Consider the following 18,404-nt stretch of genomic DNA (forward strand, 5'->3'; position numbering starts at 1 on the left):
CACTGCAAATATAATACATGATGGTACAAATTAAGTGAATATTGAATCCAACATTATTTCATAGCCGAATATAAAAACTACAAGAGTTTCATGCCAAATATATAGAAACTAAAAGTTTTGGCAGATGCAAGTATAAGTAGTGCCTTACGGGCAACTCATAATAAAGGTGGAGCAAGCTCCAGACCTCTTTCCTTAGTATTTTCCATAAATGTAAAGCACATTTTGCAGAGGTCAGCAACCTTTTTAATATGAAGAGTGCAATATAAAATTTGAAAATTACGGAGGACTCATGACATAGACAATTTTTTGTGTCTTGTCTATATCTTTATTTTTTTCAGTGTCTGTCTTTATGAAACCCTATTAAGTTTTGATCATATCACTATATGTATAGTACATAATATGTACTACATATTATGTTCACTGTGTAAAAAATTAAATTTATGATTTTTCTTTTCGACTTTTATGTATTTATATTTATGGGTTCTATTAGTCAATCTTAATTAAACAATTTTAACTTTTTAAAAATTTATTTGATCTGAAATTTCGACATTGATTTATAAAATATGGTGCCTTATGGGCAACTCGTAGTAAAGGTGGAGCAAACTCCACACTTCTTTCCTTAGTATTTTCCATAAATGCAAAGTACATCTTGCAGAGGGACATGTATGATAATTATTGAATCCAACATTATTTCATAGCCGAATATAGAAACTACAAGAGTTTTGTGCCGAATATATAGAAACTAAAAGAGTTTTGGCGGATGGAAGCATAAGTAGTGCCTTATGGGCAACTCGTAGTAAAGGTGGAGCAAGCTCCAGACCTCTTTCCTTAGTATTTTCCATAAATGTAAAGCACATCTTGCAGAGGTCAGCAACCTTTTTAACGTGAAGAGCACAATATAAAATTTGAAAATTACAGAGGGCTCATGACACAGGCATTTTTTCTCTCATTTCAGGTTTAGAAATTCTATGATTAGTTGTTTTTAAGAAAAATGAGATTTCAAATTTTAACATTATTTTATTTACCTCGCTTTTACAACATATTTTTGTCACATATGAATGAATATAAAATACTATAAAAAATAAAAATAAAAAATGAATACAAAAAGAATATTCATGTTAACAATTAGCATGTATCTGTCAGATCAGATGCAAGCGCCTTGCTTTATCAATCATAATGGCAAATGTATTTGTTTATTATGCAATAATAGTGTGGCTATTTCTAAAAAAAGTAATATAGAAAGATATTTCAAAACCATTCATGCCATTTGTAATTTTAAGTTTAATTATTTAAATCAGGAGGAGTCGGCAGTGCAGCACCCACGAGCATCATGGTGCCTGCAGTATTGTGCCCTTCATATTAAAAAGGTTGCCGACCACTTGTCTAGAGGCTATTGAAAATGCTTAAAAATGGAAGAAAGAGTCCTGTAAAAAGAATCATATAATAAAGATGAGACATGGAAACAGAAGATAGATATTCTAGATATGTGGAGTAATTACTTTGAAAGATTGCTGAATGAAACAAGAAGTAACAGAACAGTGGTTGAAAATAATCAAGCAGAATGCAATCAGGAGCACATATATACTTGGGTAGAAAAAGCCATCAAAAACCTAATCATCATCAAATTCCTGATATATACCCTCAAGGAGTGTACAGGATATGATAATACTACATGAAAAATTACATGATTACTAACTTCCTATCTACAATTTTTCTCCAAATCAGTCTGTTACCTGTCAAGACTCCAACATTGGTCTTCCTCTCGGTCTTTGTCCTGCCAACCAGACAGAGAACACTTGTTTTGCTAATATGGTCACTTAAACAGACTGTAGAGGAAAGATTAGCGAAACAAGTGTTCTCTGCCAGGTTGGCAGGAAAAAGACCCAGAGGAAGACCAAGATATAGGTGGATTGATACCACCTGAGATTAGCTCTGCCAGCCTGGTTGGCTGAGTGGTTAGCGTATCTGTTCTCCAGCCAAAAAGCTGCAGGTTCGAATCCCGCTGTGGGCATGGATGTTTGTGATCGTCTGTGAAAGCACTAGTGGTGGTAGTCGGCGGTAGATGGCATTGGTGTTAGATAATGAAGGTTGGTGGAGTAGTGAGATGTAGAGCTGTAGAGTTGATGCCCTGCCTCGATGAGTCTTTGGACTCCTTGGAGGTGTGATATAATAATAATAAAAAACTCATTCCTGAATGCTGACAATGTCAAGTTCTTTCCTAATATCCTCGTTTTTAATATGATATTGCTATCAATGCCATCTGTTCATGCTCCTAATCTTTCTCAGGACTTGCATATCTTCAGCCTCTAGTCTTTGGTTAAGTGTTTTACTTCTGACCCAACTCTCAGATCCATAAGTTAAAATTGGCTTGAATACTGTCTTGTATATAGCTGATTTAGTGATTTGGCTAATTTCTCTCTTATTCCATATAAATTTATTCAGTTGACTTCCTTCCTACCAGCTTTGTTGATTCTGTTGTCTATTTTCATATTTAATTTACCGTCTTCACTTAAAATTGTGCTTAAGTAGCTGAAATGTTTTACTTCTTCTGTAGGTTCTCCATTCACAATGCGTTTGTGAATGGAGAACCCATTCCGAAATTGAATTGGAATTGTTTGCTTATAATAATACTACAGTCTGCTACTTGTCATGTCACAAAAACATGAGGTGAATATTATATTAGGTCATGAATAAAAAAAAAAAAAAAGCAAATAATAAAGAATTATAACTTAATACCTGAACACATTCATCTGATTTTTTATTAATTTGAACCCCCCCCCCCCCCACATAATAAAAATGATCTGATGAAATCCAAAACTTGAATCACATCGATATATTCTAGTATACATCGTAAATCCCAAATTCTATTAAATTATTTTTAGATAGAGTTGTATTGTTGTAATTTATAATTTGAGACATTTTGCTCTTACTGTAAATGCATATTATAAGTCACCTGACAATGAACAGATAGAAATGGCAAAGAATGGTGAAACAAGCATCAGTCACCAACAGGCATTGGACCCATGGGCAGTGATGCTCATGTTGGTGCAAAATGCATCTAAAAAGTCAGTATTGTAAGCTTTGGCCATCAGTTGCAAATGCAGGATATCCATAGGTCCAATGGCTGCATTTTGGTGAAAATTTCATGAAAGCTATTTTTAGTTTCAGTATTTTTAAGTTTTTAGCATTTTTTTAAACCTGTACCCATGTCACAAGTGGCATCTTGAAAACTATATATTATTATTATCTGAGACCTGCAAGGAGTCAAGAACTCATTGAGGAAGGCTATAAATCATACACACCAACTGTAATACCTTCTCTTGAATTCATTCACACTACCTCTAAGGGCAAACTGTTCCACTCACTCACTGCTCTGTGAGAGAAAAACCTAGCTCTTACCCCTTTCTTGACTGCGAAGAAACTTAACTTCCCTGGATGCCTCTGTGTTCTTTCCCCACCTTCCATATAACGAAAAATTTCATTAGATGATATTCTATATAACAAATTTACGTTTATAAACATTTATAAACCTTTATCACATCACCCCTCTTTTTCCTGTTTACTAGGGTCTGCAATCCACTTACAATCTGTCCTCATAATCTAAATTCCACAAACTGGATATAATCTTTATAACTCTTCTTTGTATCTTTTTAACAGCTTCTTTATCCCCTTGGAACCTGGCAGACCAAATCTGCACAGAATAATCTAGTTGCAGTCTTATCAAGGCCTTATAAAGAGGCAAATATGATTTTCTTATCCTTACATGTCAAGGATAAGGATAATTGTGATGTCACTTTAACATCGCAATTATCTTCTGAGTTCTCATATTTGTAAATTTAGGGACACAAAAACAGACTTGTTGAACAGATTATTTTATTAATTACTAACAAAATAAAACTTGACGTTTCGACCCCTGTATCGAGGTCATCATCGAAAGAATACAAGTGTATAAGGACCCAAGCTACATGCTCATGCCTTATATACCGGTAAACTCCTTGAGTTTACCGGTATACACTTGTACACTTATTCTTCCTTATGCACTTGTATTCTTTCGATGATGACCTCAATACAGGGGTCGAAACGTCAAGTTTTATTTTGTTAGTAATTAATAAAATAATCTGTTCAACACGTGTGTTTTTGTGTCCCTAAATTTACAAATATGAGTGCTGATCACAATGTAACCTTAAAAGAAAGAATTTTCTGAGTTCTATTTGCAACGTTTGCTATGTGACCTTTGAAATTCTAAGTCCTATCCATAATTATGCCTAGATCCCTACCGTTATCAGTTTCTTGTAGCATAACCCTGCTAATTTAATATTCTGTTAGAAATCTCATCACACTAAATTGCATAACTTTACACTTACTAATATTAAACTGGTAGCCATTTTCTTTTGCCCAATTTTCCATCCTATTCAAATCAGTTTTAAGTGCTGAATATCAGTAGCATCCTTGATTGCCCTTGCCTATCTTCTCATCATCAGTGAAAAATTGCATGTCACCTGTTAGACCCTTCCTAATGTCATTGATGTATAAATTGAACAACAATGGCTCAAGGGCTGCACCCTGAGGTTCACCACTGGTTACCTTTTAAATTTTAAATCACTTCTTATGGTATCATTCCTGAACTGAGAGTCAAGTTATATCATATTTATTGGAAAATAATTCACACTTTTTTTCCCAAAATTAAAGCTAAAAAATCTGTCGCGAGATATATGCGAGGACTTTCGGAAACTAAACTTTTCAGAAAAAAAAATGAAAAAATGGGTATGACTTACCAAAAATCTCCTACTTGCTATCCCTACTTCTGGCCTCCAGACTGGTTTCCTTGTGTGCATTGTCAAAGTCATCATCATCAAATTCCTGACATTTACCCTCAAGGGGTGTACAGTGTATGATAGTACCACATGAAAAATTTACATCATTACTAACTTCCTATCTACAATTTTCCTCCAAATCAGTCTGTTACTTGTCAAGACTCAAATATTATCATTATCAGATCTTATATTTCTATCATCTAAGGCACATTGTACCATATCAATCCACCTATATCTTGTTCTTCCTCTGGGTCGTTTTCCTGCCAACCTGACAGAGAACACTTGTTTTGCTAATCTTTCCTTGCCCAATCTGTTTAAGTGACCATACCACCTGAGATTAGCTCTGCTAACGCATTCCTGGATGCCGACAATGTCAAGTTCTTTCCTAATATCCTCGTTTTTAATATGATGTTGCAATTGATGCCATCTGTTCATGCCTCTAATCTTTCTCAGGACTCTAATATCTGCGGTCTCTAGTCTTTGGTCAAGTATTTTACTTCTGACCCAGCTCTCAGATCCATAAGTTAAAACTGGTTTGAGCACTGTCTTGTATACAGCTAATTTAGTGTTCTGACTAATTTCTCTCTTATTCCATATGAATTTATTCAATTGACTTCCTACTGTACAGCTTTCATAATTCTGTTGTCTATTTCCATATTTAATTTACCATCTTCAGTAAAAATCGTGCCTAAGTAGCTGAAATGTTTTACTTGTTCCACAGGTTACCTGTTCACAACACAGTTGACATTTTCAGCAATTCTACCTATTTTCATTGTCTTTGTCTTTTTAATGCTGACCTTCATACCATATCTATTACAACAGTTATTCAATTTAGTCCGCGAATCTTGCAAACTTGTAGTGGATTTATTTAGAAGTATAACATCTTCCACATAAAGCAAAGAGCTGACATTAACATCTCCAATTCTGATATCATGTTTAATACCATTTTCCTTCCTAATGTGATCCATATAGATAATGAATAACAGAGGGGATAATGTACTTCCTTGTCTCACAATTGATTTAACATTAAACCTTCTTCCCGTACTTCTTTCAATTCTAACTGCTGACTTACAACTCAAATACAGACTACGTATTGCTTGATATAATGCCCTATTGACACCATATACCTGTAGCATATTGAATATCTTCTTTCTTGGCACCTTGTCATATGCCTTTTCCAGATCGACAAAACTTAAATATAGATCTTTGTTATATTCCCATGCTTTCTCAACTATTTGTTGTAAAGTGAAGATCTGATCCTGACAGCCTCTATTTGGCCTGCATCCAGCTTGTTCTTCAAGATTTTCTTCCACAATTCTTCTCAACCGTTTCTCAAGTATACTTGCATAGATCTGCCAGGAACACTCAGTAGGGAAATACTTCTGTAATTCTCACATTCAGTTTTATTTCTCTTTTTATATATGGGTACTATGAGAGCTCTACTCCAATCATCGGGAATTCCTCCCTCTGTCCAAGCTTTCTGAACTATGCAGTGCAGCCTCTGTAAGACTCTTATACCACCATACTTCAGCATTTCTGGTCGAATATCATCTACTCCTGCTGCCTTTCCACATTTCAAGCCTTTGATGGCTTTTTGTACTTCAAGTATGGATATCCATTCCTGACTGGTGCCTGTTGAGTGTTTTTTACCACTGTGCTATCACTGCTTGTTTCATTTAGCAATTTTTTGAAGTAATTACTCCATACTTCAAGGATATCTTTTTCTCCCATTTTCATGTCACTGTTATCATCTCTAACTCCCTTTACAGCACTCTTTCCTCCATTTCTAAGCTTCTTCAACAACCTCCAGAATATCTTACCACCCTCTTGATATTTATTTTCTATGTTCTTGCCAAAGTCCTCCCATGACTTTTGTTTAGCTAGTTTTACACAGTGTTTCGCTTTCTTACCTTTGTCTCGATATTCTCTAAGAGAAAAAGCGGACTTATTTGCCAGGAACTTTTGATATGCTTTCTTCTTTTCCTTCACTGCCTCTTTAACTTCCTGTGTCCACCATGGAGTTCTGATTTTTCTATCCTTGCAGACAACCTCATCACATGCCTCTCTGGCTGAATCAATCAGGGTTTTCTTCAAGGCCTGCCACTGAATCTCCAAGGTTTGGTTCCTGTTCTCAAACTCTTTCATTTTTTCTTCAATAATCTTTGTGTATTTTAGTCTACAGTTCATATCTGAGAGCTGCTCAACTTTTATTCACTTTAAAACTTTCTTACATGTTATTCTTTTCAATATGAAATTAAATTTTATCCTGCTCAAGACCAAATAGTGATTGCTTCCAATTTCGAATCCTCTGTACATTCTGGTGTCCTGCACCTGGGAGAAAACATCACTATCAACAATAACATAGTCAATGAGACTTTTCTTATTCCTTGCCTCTTCTCTCCATGTGAATTTGTGCACATTTTTATGTTGGAACATGGTATTAGTAATAACCAGTCCATGTCCTGAGCATAAATCCAACAGGTATTTGCCATTATTATTGGGTTTGCTCGTTTCTCCAAATTTTCCTAAAATATTTTTGTCTGACAATCATTTCCTACTCTGCTATTTAGATCCCTCCCTAACAAGGACCAACTTTTCCTTTTTCATTGTGTCAGTTGCTTTTTCTAAAGCATCAAAAAATCTACCCAAATAATATCATCAGGGCATTAGAGATGCCAGTTTTTAAAAAACTCTTTGCAATCATTTCTGACAAAATGATTTCCCAATCTCTCAGAATCTGGTTGCACAACAACTCTAATGATGGTCTCTTAATCAGAAGCTATCCCATATGAGGAGAGATCATGTTGAAATAAGGCCACTGGCCATTTGTCCCAAATTGTTCTAATCCAATCTTGAATCAATCTAGTACCGTCGATCTTTTTTCTTGGACTTTTACATGAATTTCAGGAGGAAATTTCCCCTTCAGCATTGTTTTCCTTTTGAATATTATGTAAGGAATATTATCTACTTCATCATCTGCAGTAATTGTGAACATGATTGTGTATCACTGTTTTTCATTTCCAATTGTGCCTGTTATCACACTTTTTTTCACTGTTTTTTGTTATTGTTGTTTGGTGCACCATGTCAGAATCATACTCAAAATCTTTCTAGCATTCTTTGGCAAAGGGGTATTCTTCAACGAAGGAAAAGACTTTTCTCTTTCATGAAGCTTGTGAACCAACCTTGGCTCACTTTCAGGTCTGTGCAACTAATGCCTCATTTTGTAGCTAAATCACATGCTTTGAAATATAACATTTCATGCGAAACACAGCAACCATCTTTATGCAAACCTAACAGATGTCCGAGGACCACGTTTAGGTCCTTGGAATGCTTTTCTTGACTTATTGGTGCTTTCTAATGTTTGTGTTTACACCAATATCGCACATTAAAGTCAGTTATTGTAAACTCACGCCGTACTGCTCGATTGCCATGTTTTTCTGCAAAATCAATAACTGAGTTTAAAACCAGCACTGTAACTTGAACATTTTGCCATATTAATTTACAAGACTTGAGATAGATAATGAATAATTCTTCATGAATGACTAATGAGAAGTGAAAGCAGAGCATGAAACAGACAGCAGTAGTAGACCAGTAGAGATAGAGCTGCTAATGAAGATGTGCATATGATTGGTGCAGTATTAACAAAATATCGTATGACCCATTGATAAAGGCAAGAGCTGACAGTTGTTGATTTAAAATGCTAATTCTTTTCACCTGAATTCCATAATATCTGAAACTGCATAACAACATTCACTGTATATTTCTTAGTTTTAACACATTCACGATGGGATGGTGTTGCCTTTTATTATTCCAACGGAACTTCTCATTTTCAATTTCTTTTTTTGTAAAGTAAAAGGGGGGGGATACGGGAGGGTGAGTTATTCGAGTAAATAAGGTACAAAGAAGTGAAAGGCCTAGCCAGTTCGGCTGAACATTCCTTTAGCAAACATGCTGATATTCCATCAGTTCCTATTGACAAATTCTTATTCAGGTTATGCGACAGCTATTCAACCTAATTTTCCTTCACCTCTAACTCTTCATCCATTGCAGCAGTAGTACTGCACCATTTTACCTACACTTGGTTGTTATATCTTATCAAAGTGAAGACTCATTAATTGAGCAATGTCAGCTTCTGATACTAGAGTATCAGAAGCTGACATTCTGCATTCAATAAAGTTATTCTTCCAAATTCATTCTTTCTTTTGCTTGTGGCATAAAGGAAAAATTCTTTTGGATTGCCTTCGGCCTTCATAGCCAGTTTCTTTAAATACTCCGATTTAGCTTTCCACACAATAGTCGTTGCTTTTCTGACCAGAGCTTTATATATTTCATCACTCCTCTCACTCTTATTGTTTCCACATCATCATCTTGTGGATCTCTTGCTTAATAAGATTGCTCATCCATTTCACTCCCACCTATTTATTCTTCGAACACTGGGGGGTATATTCAATACCACCTCGTTTGAGCACTTTTTCAAAAAATTTCCATGCATAATCTGACATTTTTCCTATTCAGTAAGTGATACCATGGGACCAAAGATAATATTCTCCTGAGTTGATCATAATTCCCAGCTTTGTAGTTCAGCATGTAACCTGTTCTAATGGGAACATCAATATAATTGGATACTTACCAAGAAAGCATAGCATGATCACTGTCACCAACTGGTGATAAAATAGTCGTATTCTTAAGAGACCCCTTCTGATGCTATGAATAAATCCAACACTCTTTGACCTCGAGTTCCTTCTTTCACATGCTGCTTGAAAAAGTTGTCTCTTCATTCTTATCACGAGATTTCTCTTTTGCTCAATCAATGTTTGATTAATTAAAGTCATCCATAATGATCACTTGTTTATTACCCATAAAGCTGAATTGTCTATGCATTTCTTCGTTCCTGCAACTGATCCACCAGGTCTGTAGTAACACCCCACCGTATATTTCATTCTTTTAGCCTCCACTTCACACCAGATAGCCTCAAACTCACTGCTACATGGAACATTTACTGTCATTGTTTTCTTGCATTTCTACCCTAACTGGACTTAAGTTGTCTGATATTAGTAGTACTCCCCCCCCCTTCCTATCCCTTCTGTCATTCCTAAAAACACTACACCCATTACACTTGATCCCAGTTACCATATCTGATTCTGATAGCCAGGTTTCGCTAATGCCAACAATCTTAGGCCACATTGTGTGCAATACAGCAACGATCTCAACTCCTTTGTTTCTGATGCTCCTGTCATTTATGTACAGACATAACAAATTACTATCTAACCTATTCATAATTAGATATGCAATCTATTTTGCCTTGTAGAACTTTATCTTTTCCTTCCCCAGACGTATTTAAAAGGTCCAAATCCAAAGCATATTTTCCACCCCTTTGCCAGAATTTTCACATACATTTTTCCCATTCCTTCCTTGATGATCTAGTTTTACTGACTCTGCATAAGGTCTCATACCAATAAGTAATTTTTCCAGGGTCCTGATGCCAAATGAATTCAAGTGTAGGCCATCCCTCTTATACAAGTCTTTTCTGCCATTAAACTCACATCTATTTCTTCTGTACAGCCTGTGCACGGAATTATTTGCTATCATTGCCCTCCTTGTTTACTCAGTACTGTCGTATCTAGATAAACCTACAATTTTTACTCTCTCGCGCATTTCTTTCTTGCTTCTTCCAGTTCCAGTAGACCTTTCACATCTTTTCTCATATTATATTTGTCGCTATACAAATTATTAGTTCCTTCCAGAACTACCATCTCTTTTACTTTTCTGTTTTTCAATTATTTGTTTACATCTTTAATTTTTGTCCCCAGGAAACTAGTGACTCCTTTGGCAAGTGCAAATTTTAAAATTGAATCACCATAGCATATTACCTTTTTTTGTAGATTTTAATTGACTCACCTTGTTGTTATTAATGTTATAGGCCATATATTAAGGAATATATTGTCAATGGAAGCATGGTCATCACATATTACTTTAAAATATAACCCATTATATGAGATTTGTTTGACAGTGCAAGTAAAGTTTCTAGAGGTCTTGGTTAGATTTACAATCCCAAATCTTTATTGATGCCCATGTAAAATAAGGTCTTTTGTGCCAGCCATTGTAAAATAATGTTAATTATTTAAATTTAATTAACTATGTCTGAACTTAACTTTTACTTTACTTTATTCAGCTTCACTAAGTTAGGACTATAAACTTCTTTAACACAAACTTCTCAAGGTTAGGCTTAAGTTCGCTTAACCTATACCTCACAATGTTAATCTTCACTTTGACCAATTTCTGTCCTCCCCTGCTATTAAACAAACTTTGTGTTATAAGTAAGTCTAATGCATGCAGTTCCTCACTCTTGCACAAAATCAAATTAGGAAATTTATTATTATTTTTTCTGACTGCACCACCTATTTTGATTAAATATTGTTTGAAAGATAGGGTGAGGAAAACAGGAATTAATCACAAAGTAAATATATATATTAATTCTCTATATGCAAGTCGTGACTTGTATCTTATTATGCCCGCAGGTTCGTTAATTTTTTTTTTTTCGAGATAATGCATTGGCTAAGGAATAAAACCAGGTAATTACAAAACAAAACATTTATTTTTGATCTAGAGCAATAGCTACGGAGCACATAATTACTGAGAATTTCACTCAAAAGTTTTAACACACTAAAAATTGCAATTTTAGCAACAGAACGTACTGTGTGTTCACTACCAAAAGAAACTCATTGTACATTAAAATTGGCTTGCAAGCTAATATAATTCTTCCTATCACACTTAAGCTTACAAGTTAACATTATTCTTCCTATAAGAATTTGTAACATAATATTCTTCCAGCCACATTCCCGATTTTATCACATACACTCTCTTAAATTAAACATACTTAACAACACATAATCTTCCCTCAACTTATAACCAAGTTACCACCTGTTTGCATGTAATATCTCGCAATCACACATGATTCCAAGGCACGTTCTCTTAGCAAAATACAATTTAAATTATTACTTACTTGCAAATTATTACTTTCTGGGGTTCTGCTGTAGCTACCCGGAATCTAGAGAGAGGGCTGGCAGCTGAAAAACATGAGGCGTCAGTGGAGGGAAGAACAAGCCTCCTGGATGAAAGGAAGGAGCCCCAAGGAAGTTGAAAGTAAAAGGCCTAAAAAGTCCCGAGCCAAGAGGCGCATTCGCCTTTTATGCAGATTTTCAGCCATTTGTTCTCAATGATGAATTACCGGGTTTAGCCAGTAGCGAAAATGACGGCAATGCTAGCCATTCGACCATACGATCTTTGAATGGTACTTATCACCACTAATTTGGCTTAATCCCTACTAGCTTTACTAACAGGTCAAATGTATGTGCATTCTTACAGCAAATTTTATAACATATTATTTAATACATTTTTCTTTCATAATTTCAATTAAAAAAGTGGAAAATCTATAGCGAAAAATTTACAAAGTTTAATTTCTTGCGAGAGATTTTGCACTCAAATAAATATCTATATAGAAGACTGGAAAGCTATTTTAAAAAAAAAAAAATGGATAAAGTTAAGGTAAGAATACCCAGCATTCGTACTAAAATAAAAATTGTGTGGACATGTAAAAATGAACTTAGCTTAGCAACCCTGAGGATGCAAATTAGGGAAGGGAAGACTGACACCCGCTTAATCTCAGAGCTCTACTTTTACTGGAAGAGTAATTATTAAAATTTTCCTACCATATTCTTACTACTTACCATAGAGTGAATGAAAAGAAGGAAAGCATTAATGTATGTGAAAAGTGTATTGATAGGTTAACACAATTAGAAATGGGAGCTAGAGTTAGGACTATAGTAGAAGAGCTTCGGCAAGAGTTTGTGAAAATGAAAAGTGAAATGAAACATCTGGAAATGAGATTAAACACCAAAGGAAGAAATTGGCTGATAGGAATGAGAAGGAGGAAGTTAGTTTGTGTTATAAACAGAGTCAAAGGATAATCATATATCCTTGTATGGGGACTCAATCATTAGAGGTGTTTTGACTGTAAAGCACACAAAACATGCTTTTCTGGTGGAACAATGAAACAAATAACTAATGCTTTGCAGAGAAGGAAAGAGTGAGCATCACAATTGGTGGTAGTTGTGTGAAAAAATGACTTAGTTTGTGAAAAAAGAATGTTGATAGAGACTTGAGGTTTCTATCAGCAGATAAAGAATAACAGTTATAGAAAAGTCATTAGTGTGTTGACCATATATGATAGTGTTGAGAAGGAGAGCAGAGATAATAAATAGCAAGATGGCTAAGTTGTGTGAAGCAAAATGAGGTGGGGGGGTTCATTTTGTGAATCTGTGGAATGAATTTGAAGGAAAGTTAGAGTGTTTTAAGCTGATGGATTGCATTTGAATAGGTTTGGTGTTGGGCATTTAGAAAGGTTTGCTGAGAAGCACAGAGTTGAGAGGTTAACGTAGTAAATGATTTGAAGGTACTAGTGAAACAGGATAGCACAGCTAAACTGGTTGTATGACAGGAGGAAGATGGATAAAGGTTGAAGATGTGGTTGTAGCAGCATAAAGTGATGGAATACATAAAGGTAAGGATGAGAGAGATATGAATGGCAATCAGAGTCAGGATTAGCATGATTTGTCCCTCACAATTAGCATTATTTAGTGAGTGGTCAGATCGAAGAGAGAGGTCTGGTATAGCGGCTAGAATAGAGAATGTTGGTGCTGGTAGAATGGCTTCAAAGACACAGCGATTGTTATATTTTGTATACAAATATAAGGAGTATTTGAAATGAGAGAGCTGAGTTTGTTGCATCGATTGAGTCAGCATGCCTAAATATAATGGGTATAGGTGAAACTTAGTTGTCTGAGGATGATGTGATGTCAGGAATTGAAATTTAAGGATACACAATTTTCCAGAAGGATAGTAAGGTGAAAAGATGAGAGGGAATATTGTTTAGTAATTGCAGAGGAATTGTGCCTACAAAGTGTTGAAGTTGATAGTGCATGTGCAGATTTTGTATTCTGTGTGGTGTGAAGTTGAAATTTACTGGCTAGTATATCTGATAGGATGCTGTCATAGGCCAGGGAATGTAGAGAGTACAGACTGAAATGCTTAGGCAAATTGGTTGGGCATGTAAAAAGAAGGTGATCCTGATGGGAGACTTTAATTACATGAATATAGAAGGGAAGGAGGAGATAGTATATGGGAACAAGGAGAGTGAGCTTGTTGAATTTCTGAGGGATAAATATCTTAAGCAGCATGTGAAGCAATTAAGAGGCTTTAGTGTTTTGGATTTGGTGATAACTTCTCATATCACCGATGAGGTATTGACACTGCCGTCAGTTGGTGAGAGTGATCATGTGGTGCTTGTTTTGGAAGTGGTGAAACAAGAAAAGGTTACTGCCAAAAACGGATATATGTGAAAGCATAAGATCGGTCCAAGTATGGTCTGACCTATGTTAACACAGGGAGTGTTAAGGATTTTAAGATTCATTCAGTATGATAGATATGTTGTCAGTTGAACTGAACCTCCCATAATAGGTTGTAGTAATAGTAGTAGTAATAATATGTTGAAGCCAACTAGTTTTCTCTTTCTTGGTCTTTTTTTTTTATATTATACTTGAATGGGATGTTATTTTCCATACTACATCTGGATTTGTTAGTATTTCATCATCCTCGTTAAAAGGCATCAGTTATTAGAATGTTAGATTTAAATGATAATTGCAAATAACTAATTTAAAAGTAATTAAAATAATTTTTGAATATTTTTGCTTGAGTTATGCATATGCAGGAATATTAATACATTGAAATGCTGTGGATGTTAATTTGTATAAATTCCTATATAAAAATTCATTTGTGCATTTATATATTATTTTATGGAAGAAATGCATACATGCATATTGCTTCATATTAATTAGTTCATCTACTTCAATTTCAGATTGCCCACATGACAAAAAGTGAGATGGACTACCTTGATTCAGTGCTTGTTGGTCCTGGAATGCTGTTTCTAAATCAGTATTTCAACACATTTTGTAATGAATATATTGTGTTATGGCTGTGTCTGGTAAGTTTCTGCCATGATTGGTATTAATAAGAAGAACAATACAACAGTAATGTTTTGCACTTGTTAAAATTTCTCACTTAAACTATGAACTAAACTCGGATATCTTTGTAAATGGCTTGAGACAAAAGCTCCAGTCTTCATTCACAGCCTACACTGAAGGCTGTAATAATGGCAGGACCCCTTATTAACAGCATTAAGTTTGATTGGAAAAGGCTAAATGTAGAAACCCACCTTTTGCAGCAATGCCAGCCATGTCTTTTAGCCCTTTTGAGAAAATAAAAAAATAAATAAAAAAAGTAGGGATATAAGTGTCTATTATCAAGACTATTAACCTATTGCTCCCACCTCATTGCTATCTGAAGTAATGAAGGAGGTTACCAACAATCAGCTTGTTCAACACCTTGAAACCTGTCAACTAATCAGTAACCACCAGTATAGATTCTGTTTATCCACAGCATCGCCTTGCCTATATCATCACCTGCCTCTGGACATACCATGGAAAAGTTTGGATATACTCGTGATATTAGTTTTGCCATTTTGAAAGTATTTGGAAGGGTCTGATATGGAGGACTGTGCAGCAGATTGCCATCTTATGAAGTGCATCCATCTTTTGTGATTGGATTACTAGATTTCTCGTGTTGTTCACGTATCGATGGTAGAGAGTATATTCAGTCTTTAGATTTTACTGCTTATGCATGTATTTCAGTATGGATGTTGATACAAAGGTTGATCCCACATTCTCACAACTGCAACATCCCTGCACTGTATGATTTGCTTGCGATCTCTTTAGAGTGAATCAAAAAAGAAAAACAGATTTGGACTTGCTCCTGAGGACATGATAAAAATTGTGATAACTACCGAAAAGAAATAATGAAAACCTTTCTACAGTGGAATTGTCATGGATTTCGATAAAATGAAAACATCATGGCTCTTATAGAAGTATAAACTGATATGCTTCTGTCTGCAGGAAGCATACCTGAAGCCCAGTGATGATCCAGTATTATGAAACATAATTAAAAGAAACACATGTATTAACCACAGTGAAAATTATTTAATTGTAAATATTTCCTCCTAAGTATCTTAGGACATCATCAGTACAGTAGTTTAAAACAATAATAGGAATAATATACAGTTAGGGCGCATGATTACAATAGAATCTCATTAAATGTGCGTAATGTGTTACAGAAGTAAAAAAACATGAACATTTATACAAAGAAAATTCTGAAGCCCTACTACACAGACCAAACTTAAACTGCAACGACGTTCTTACTATTCCTAAAGTATGGGAAATTGTCATACAAAATTGTGTTAAATAATTTATTATTTTATTTTATTTTTATTATTTTTTTTTTTACTTCTGTAACACGTTACGCACATTTAATGAGATTCTATTGTAATCATGCGCCCTAACTGTATGTTATTCCTATTATTGTTTTAAACTACTGTACTGATGATATCTTAAGATACTTAGGATGAAATATTTACAATTAAATAATTTTCACTGTGGTTAATATGTGTATTTCTTTTAATTATGATTGCACCACAGGTTTCTTTATTTAAAAAAGTATTATGAAACATAACTATCATCCCTAAGGAGAGGACAAGGAGGAGTCGCCATTCTAGTGTGCAACTCTTCCTGCAAGTCCCACTGAATACCAACGTACAGGCAGTTGCCATCCAACTCTTTTGGAACTCTTATAACATTATGCTACATTTACCTCTTCCTGCAACAGATATCCCTCAGGATGACCTTGATAATAATAATGTCATACTTTTAATGAGAAATTTAAATGGACATGGAGTAGTGCCCAAACATCACAGGAAGAATTTTGAAGTGTATGCTTGACGACAATAATCTGCCTTTTGAATACTGGAAGCAACATCTTCCTTATGCCTTCCTGAACATTCACTGCTGTTGACTGAACCATCTGCTCACCTTCTATCTTCCCGCTGTTCAAGTAGGAAACTGAAGACAATTTCTATGAGAGTGACCATTTTCTCGTGATATCTACCTTTTTACATGGGCAACGTGTACTACATCTTGGATATCATGATGGAAAATTGAGCAAGCTGGCTGCCTTACCTTCTCTGCTTTAGCAGCTCATTTCCTATCAAGTGATATAGTGAATCCCAATAAACCATCATTCAATTGCTCCGACCTGCTGCCCATGTAAGATCATGGGGGGAAAAAAGGCTAATTCTTGTCTTTTATATTTTCCAGTGAGAAAAAAAAACTTTTTTTTTCTTTCTTTTTTTTTCCCCCAAGAAATTGATCTGACTTCTGTGAATATCATTCTATAACTAATCAAGTCCAACTGGAAGCAAAAATGCATATGACATTGCTTGGAATTTGGAATATCGAAGGACTACACAATTTTATTTTCAATAAGAAATGCTTTTTATTTAGATGATTTTACCATCTTCTGTCATTCATGTAATATGAGGATAATAGAAAGACAGATGTAGCAAGCCATTGAGCATCTTTCAAAATGGACACTTGCAATGGGTTCAATTTTCCTGGAATTTTTTGCAGAAGACAGGTTGGCTGCATTTTTGTCATAAATGTAATCTTCATCCTCACCCAGAACTCAAGCTAAGACAGTCTTTAATCCCAGTTGCATCAGAGGCCTTAGAGGCTCATATTAAACTCTTTGTCCTCTCTCATACGTGAGTTGTGAAATTAGTGCTGTAAAAAAGCTATTAACAGTTTTTGCACTCTGTCTTCCACTTCTTGGATCTTTGTACAGGGCACTGATTTTTAGATCAAAACTTGATTATTGTCCCAAGTCTATGCTTCTGACAGAGAGTGTTCTGCGATGGCTGGATCCTATTACCATCAGGCCAAAAGAATTACAACTGAAGCACTTCGAACTTCGCTAATCCTTAGTTGAGGCAAATAACACCTTTGTTGCTTTGTTAACAGCTGTCTCTGTTATATTTCTATGAAAATAAAATCCCTGCCAGACCATCCATGTGGCTTACTATTTTTTGCCCATGGTGGAGAATCTGTATGGTACTCACCAGACTGCCATACAATCCTTTGGTTTATGAATAAAAGCCCTCTTACAAGCTTTAGATATTGGGGCTGAGAACATATCACAGATGCCACTAAATACACTACTGACATGGCATTCATACATACCACCACCATACAGTTTTCTTTCTATGAGTTACCCAAATTCTCCATCAGTAGCTCTTTCAAGTGCAGAGAATTGAATATTCTGATTTTGTGCAAAATCAGAGGCCCTATTGGGATCTTCTGCTGTGCAGATCCCACTAGAATGTCACAGTTTTACTGCTGAGCTGTGTGCGATAGAGCATGCATTAAAATACATAAGTTTGTATAGTTACCAGCATGTATAATGTATTTTGATTCATAAAGTTCTCTATAGGCAATAAAATGTCTAGAGCTGCAGGAACATCCAGGGATCTCTTGAATTCAACTTGTCTTCTCTCACTTATGGAAGCTACACTTAGGTGTATGCTTCTTTGGATTCTACGCTACATGAAACTGAAGCTGCAGATCCTGCGGTTAGGTCAGCTCATTTGTC

At 35.3% G+C, this 18,404-nt stretch overlaps 1 protein-coding gene across 1 annotated transcript in view; it reads left to right on the forward strand.

The window, feature by feature from the left end:
• LOC150105987 (cholinephosphotransferase 1-like) overlaps window positions 1-18,404 on the forward strand; it is a 146,195-nt gene that overhangs the window by 76,582 nt on the left and 51,209 nt on the right. Inside the window, exon 7 of the mRNA XM_090394607.1 lies at window positions 14,728-14,853. Within this exon, the coding sequence (XP_090250733.1) occupies window positions 14,728-14,853 (126 nt within the window). The remainder of the gene's footprint in view (window positions 1-14,727; window positions 14,854-18,404) is intronic.

Source organism: Typopeltis vanoorti, chromosome 6 (assembly GCF_054136105.1).
Source record: "Typopeltis vanoorti isolate ZY-2024b chromosome 6, IOZ_Tvanoo_1.0, whole genome shotgun sequence".
In the NCBI taxonomy this organism is placed as follows: Eukaryota; Metazoa; Arthropoda; class Arachnida; order Uropygi; family Thelyphonidae; genus Typopeltis; species Typopeltis vanoorti.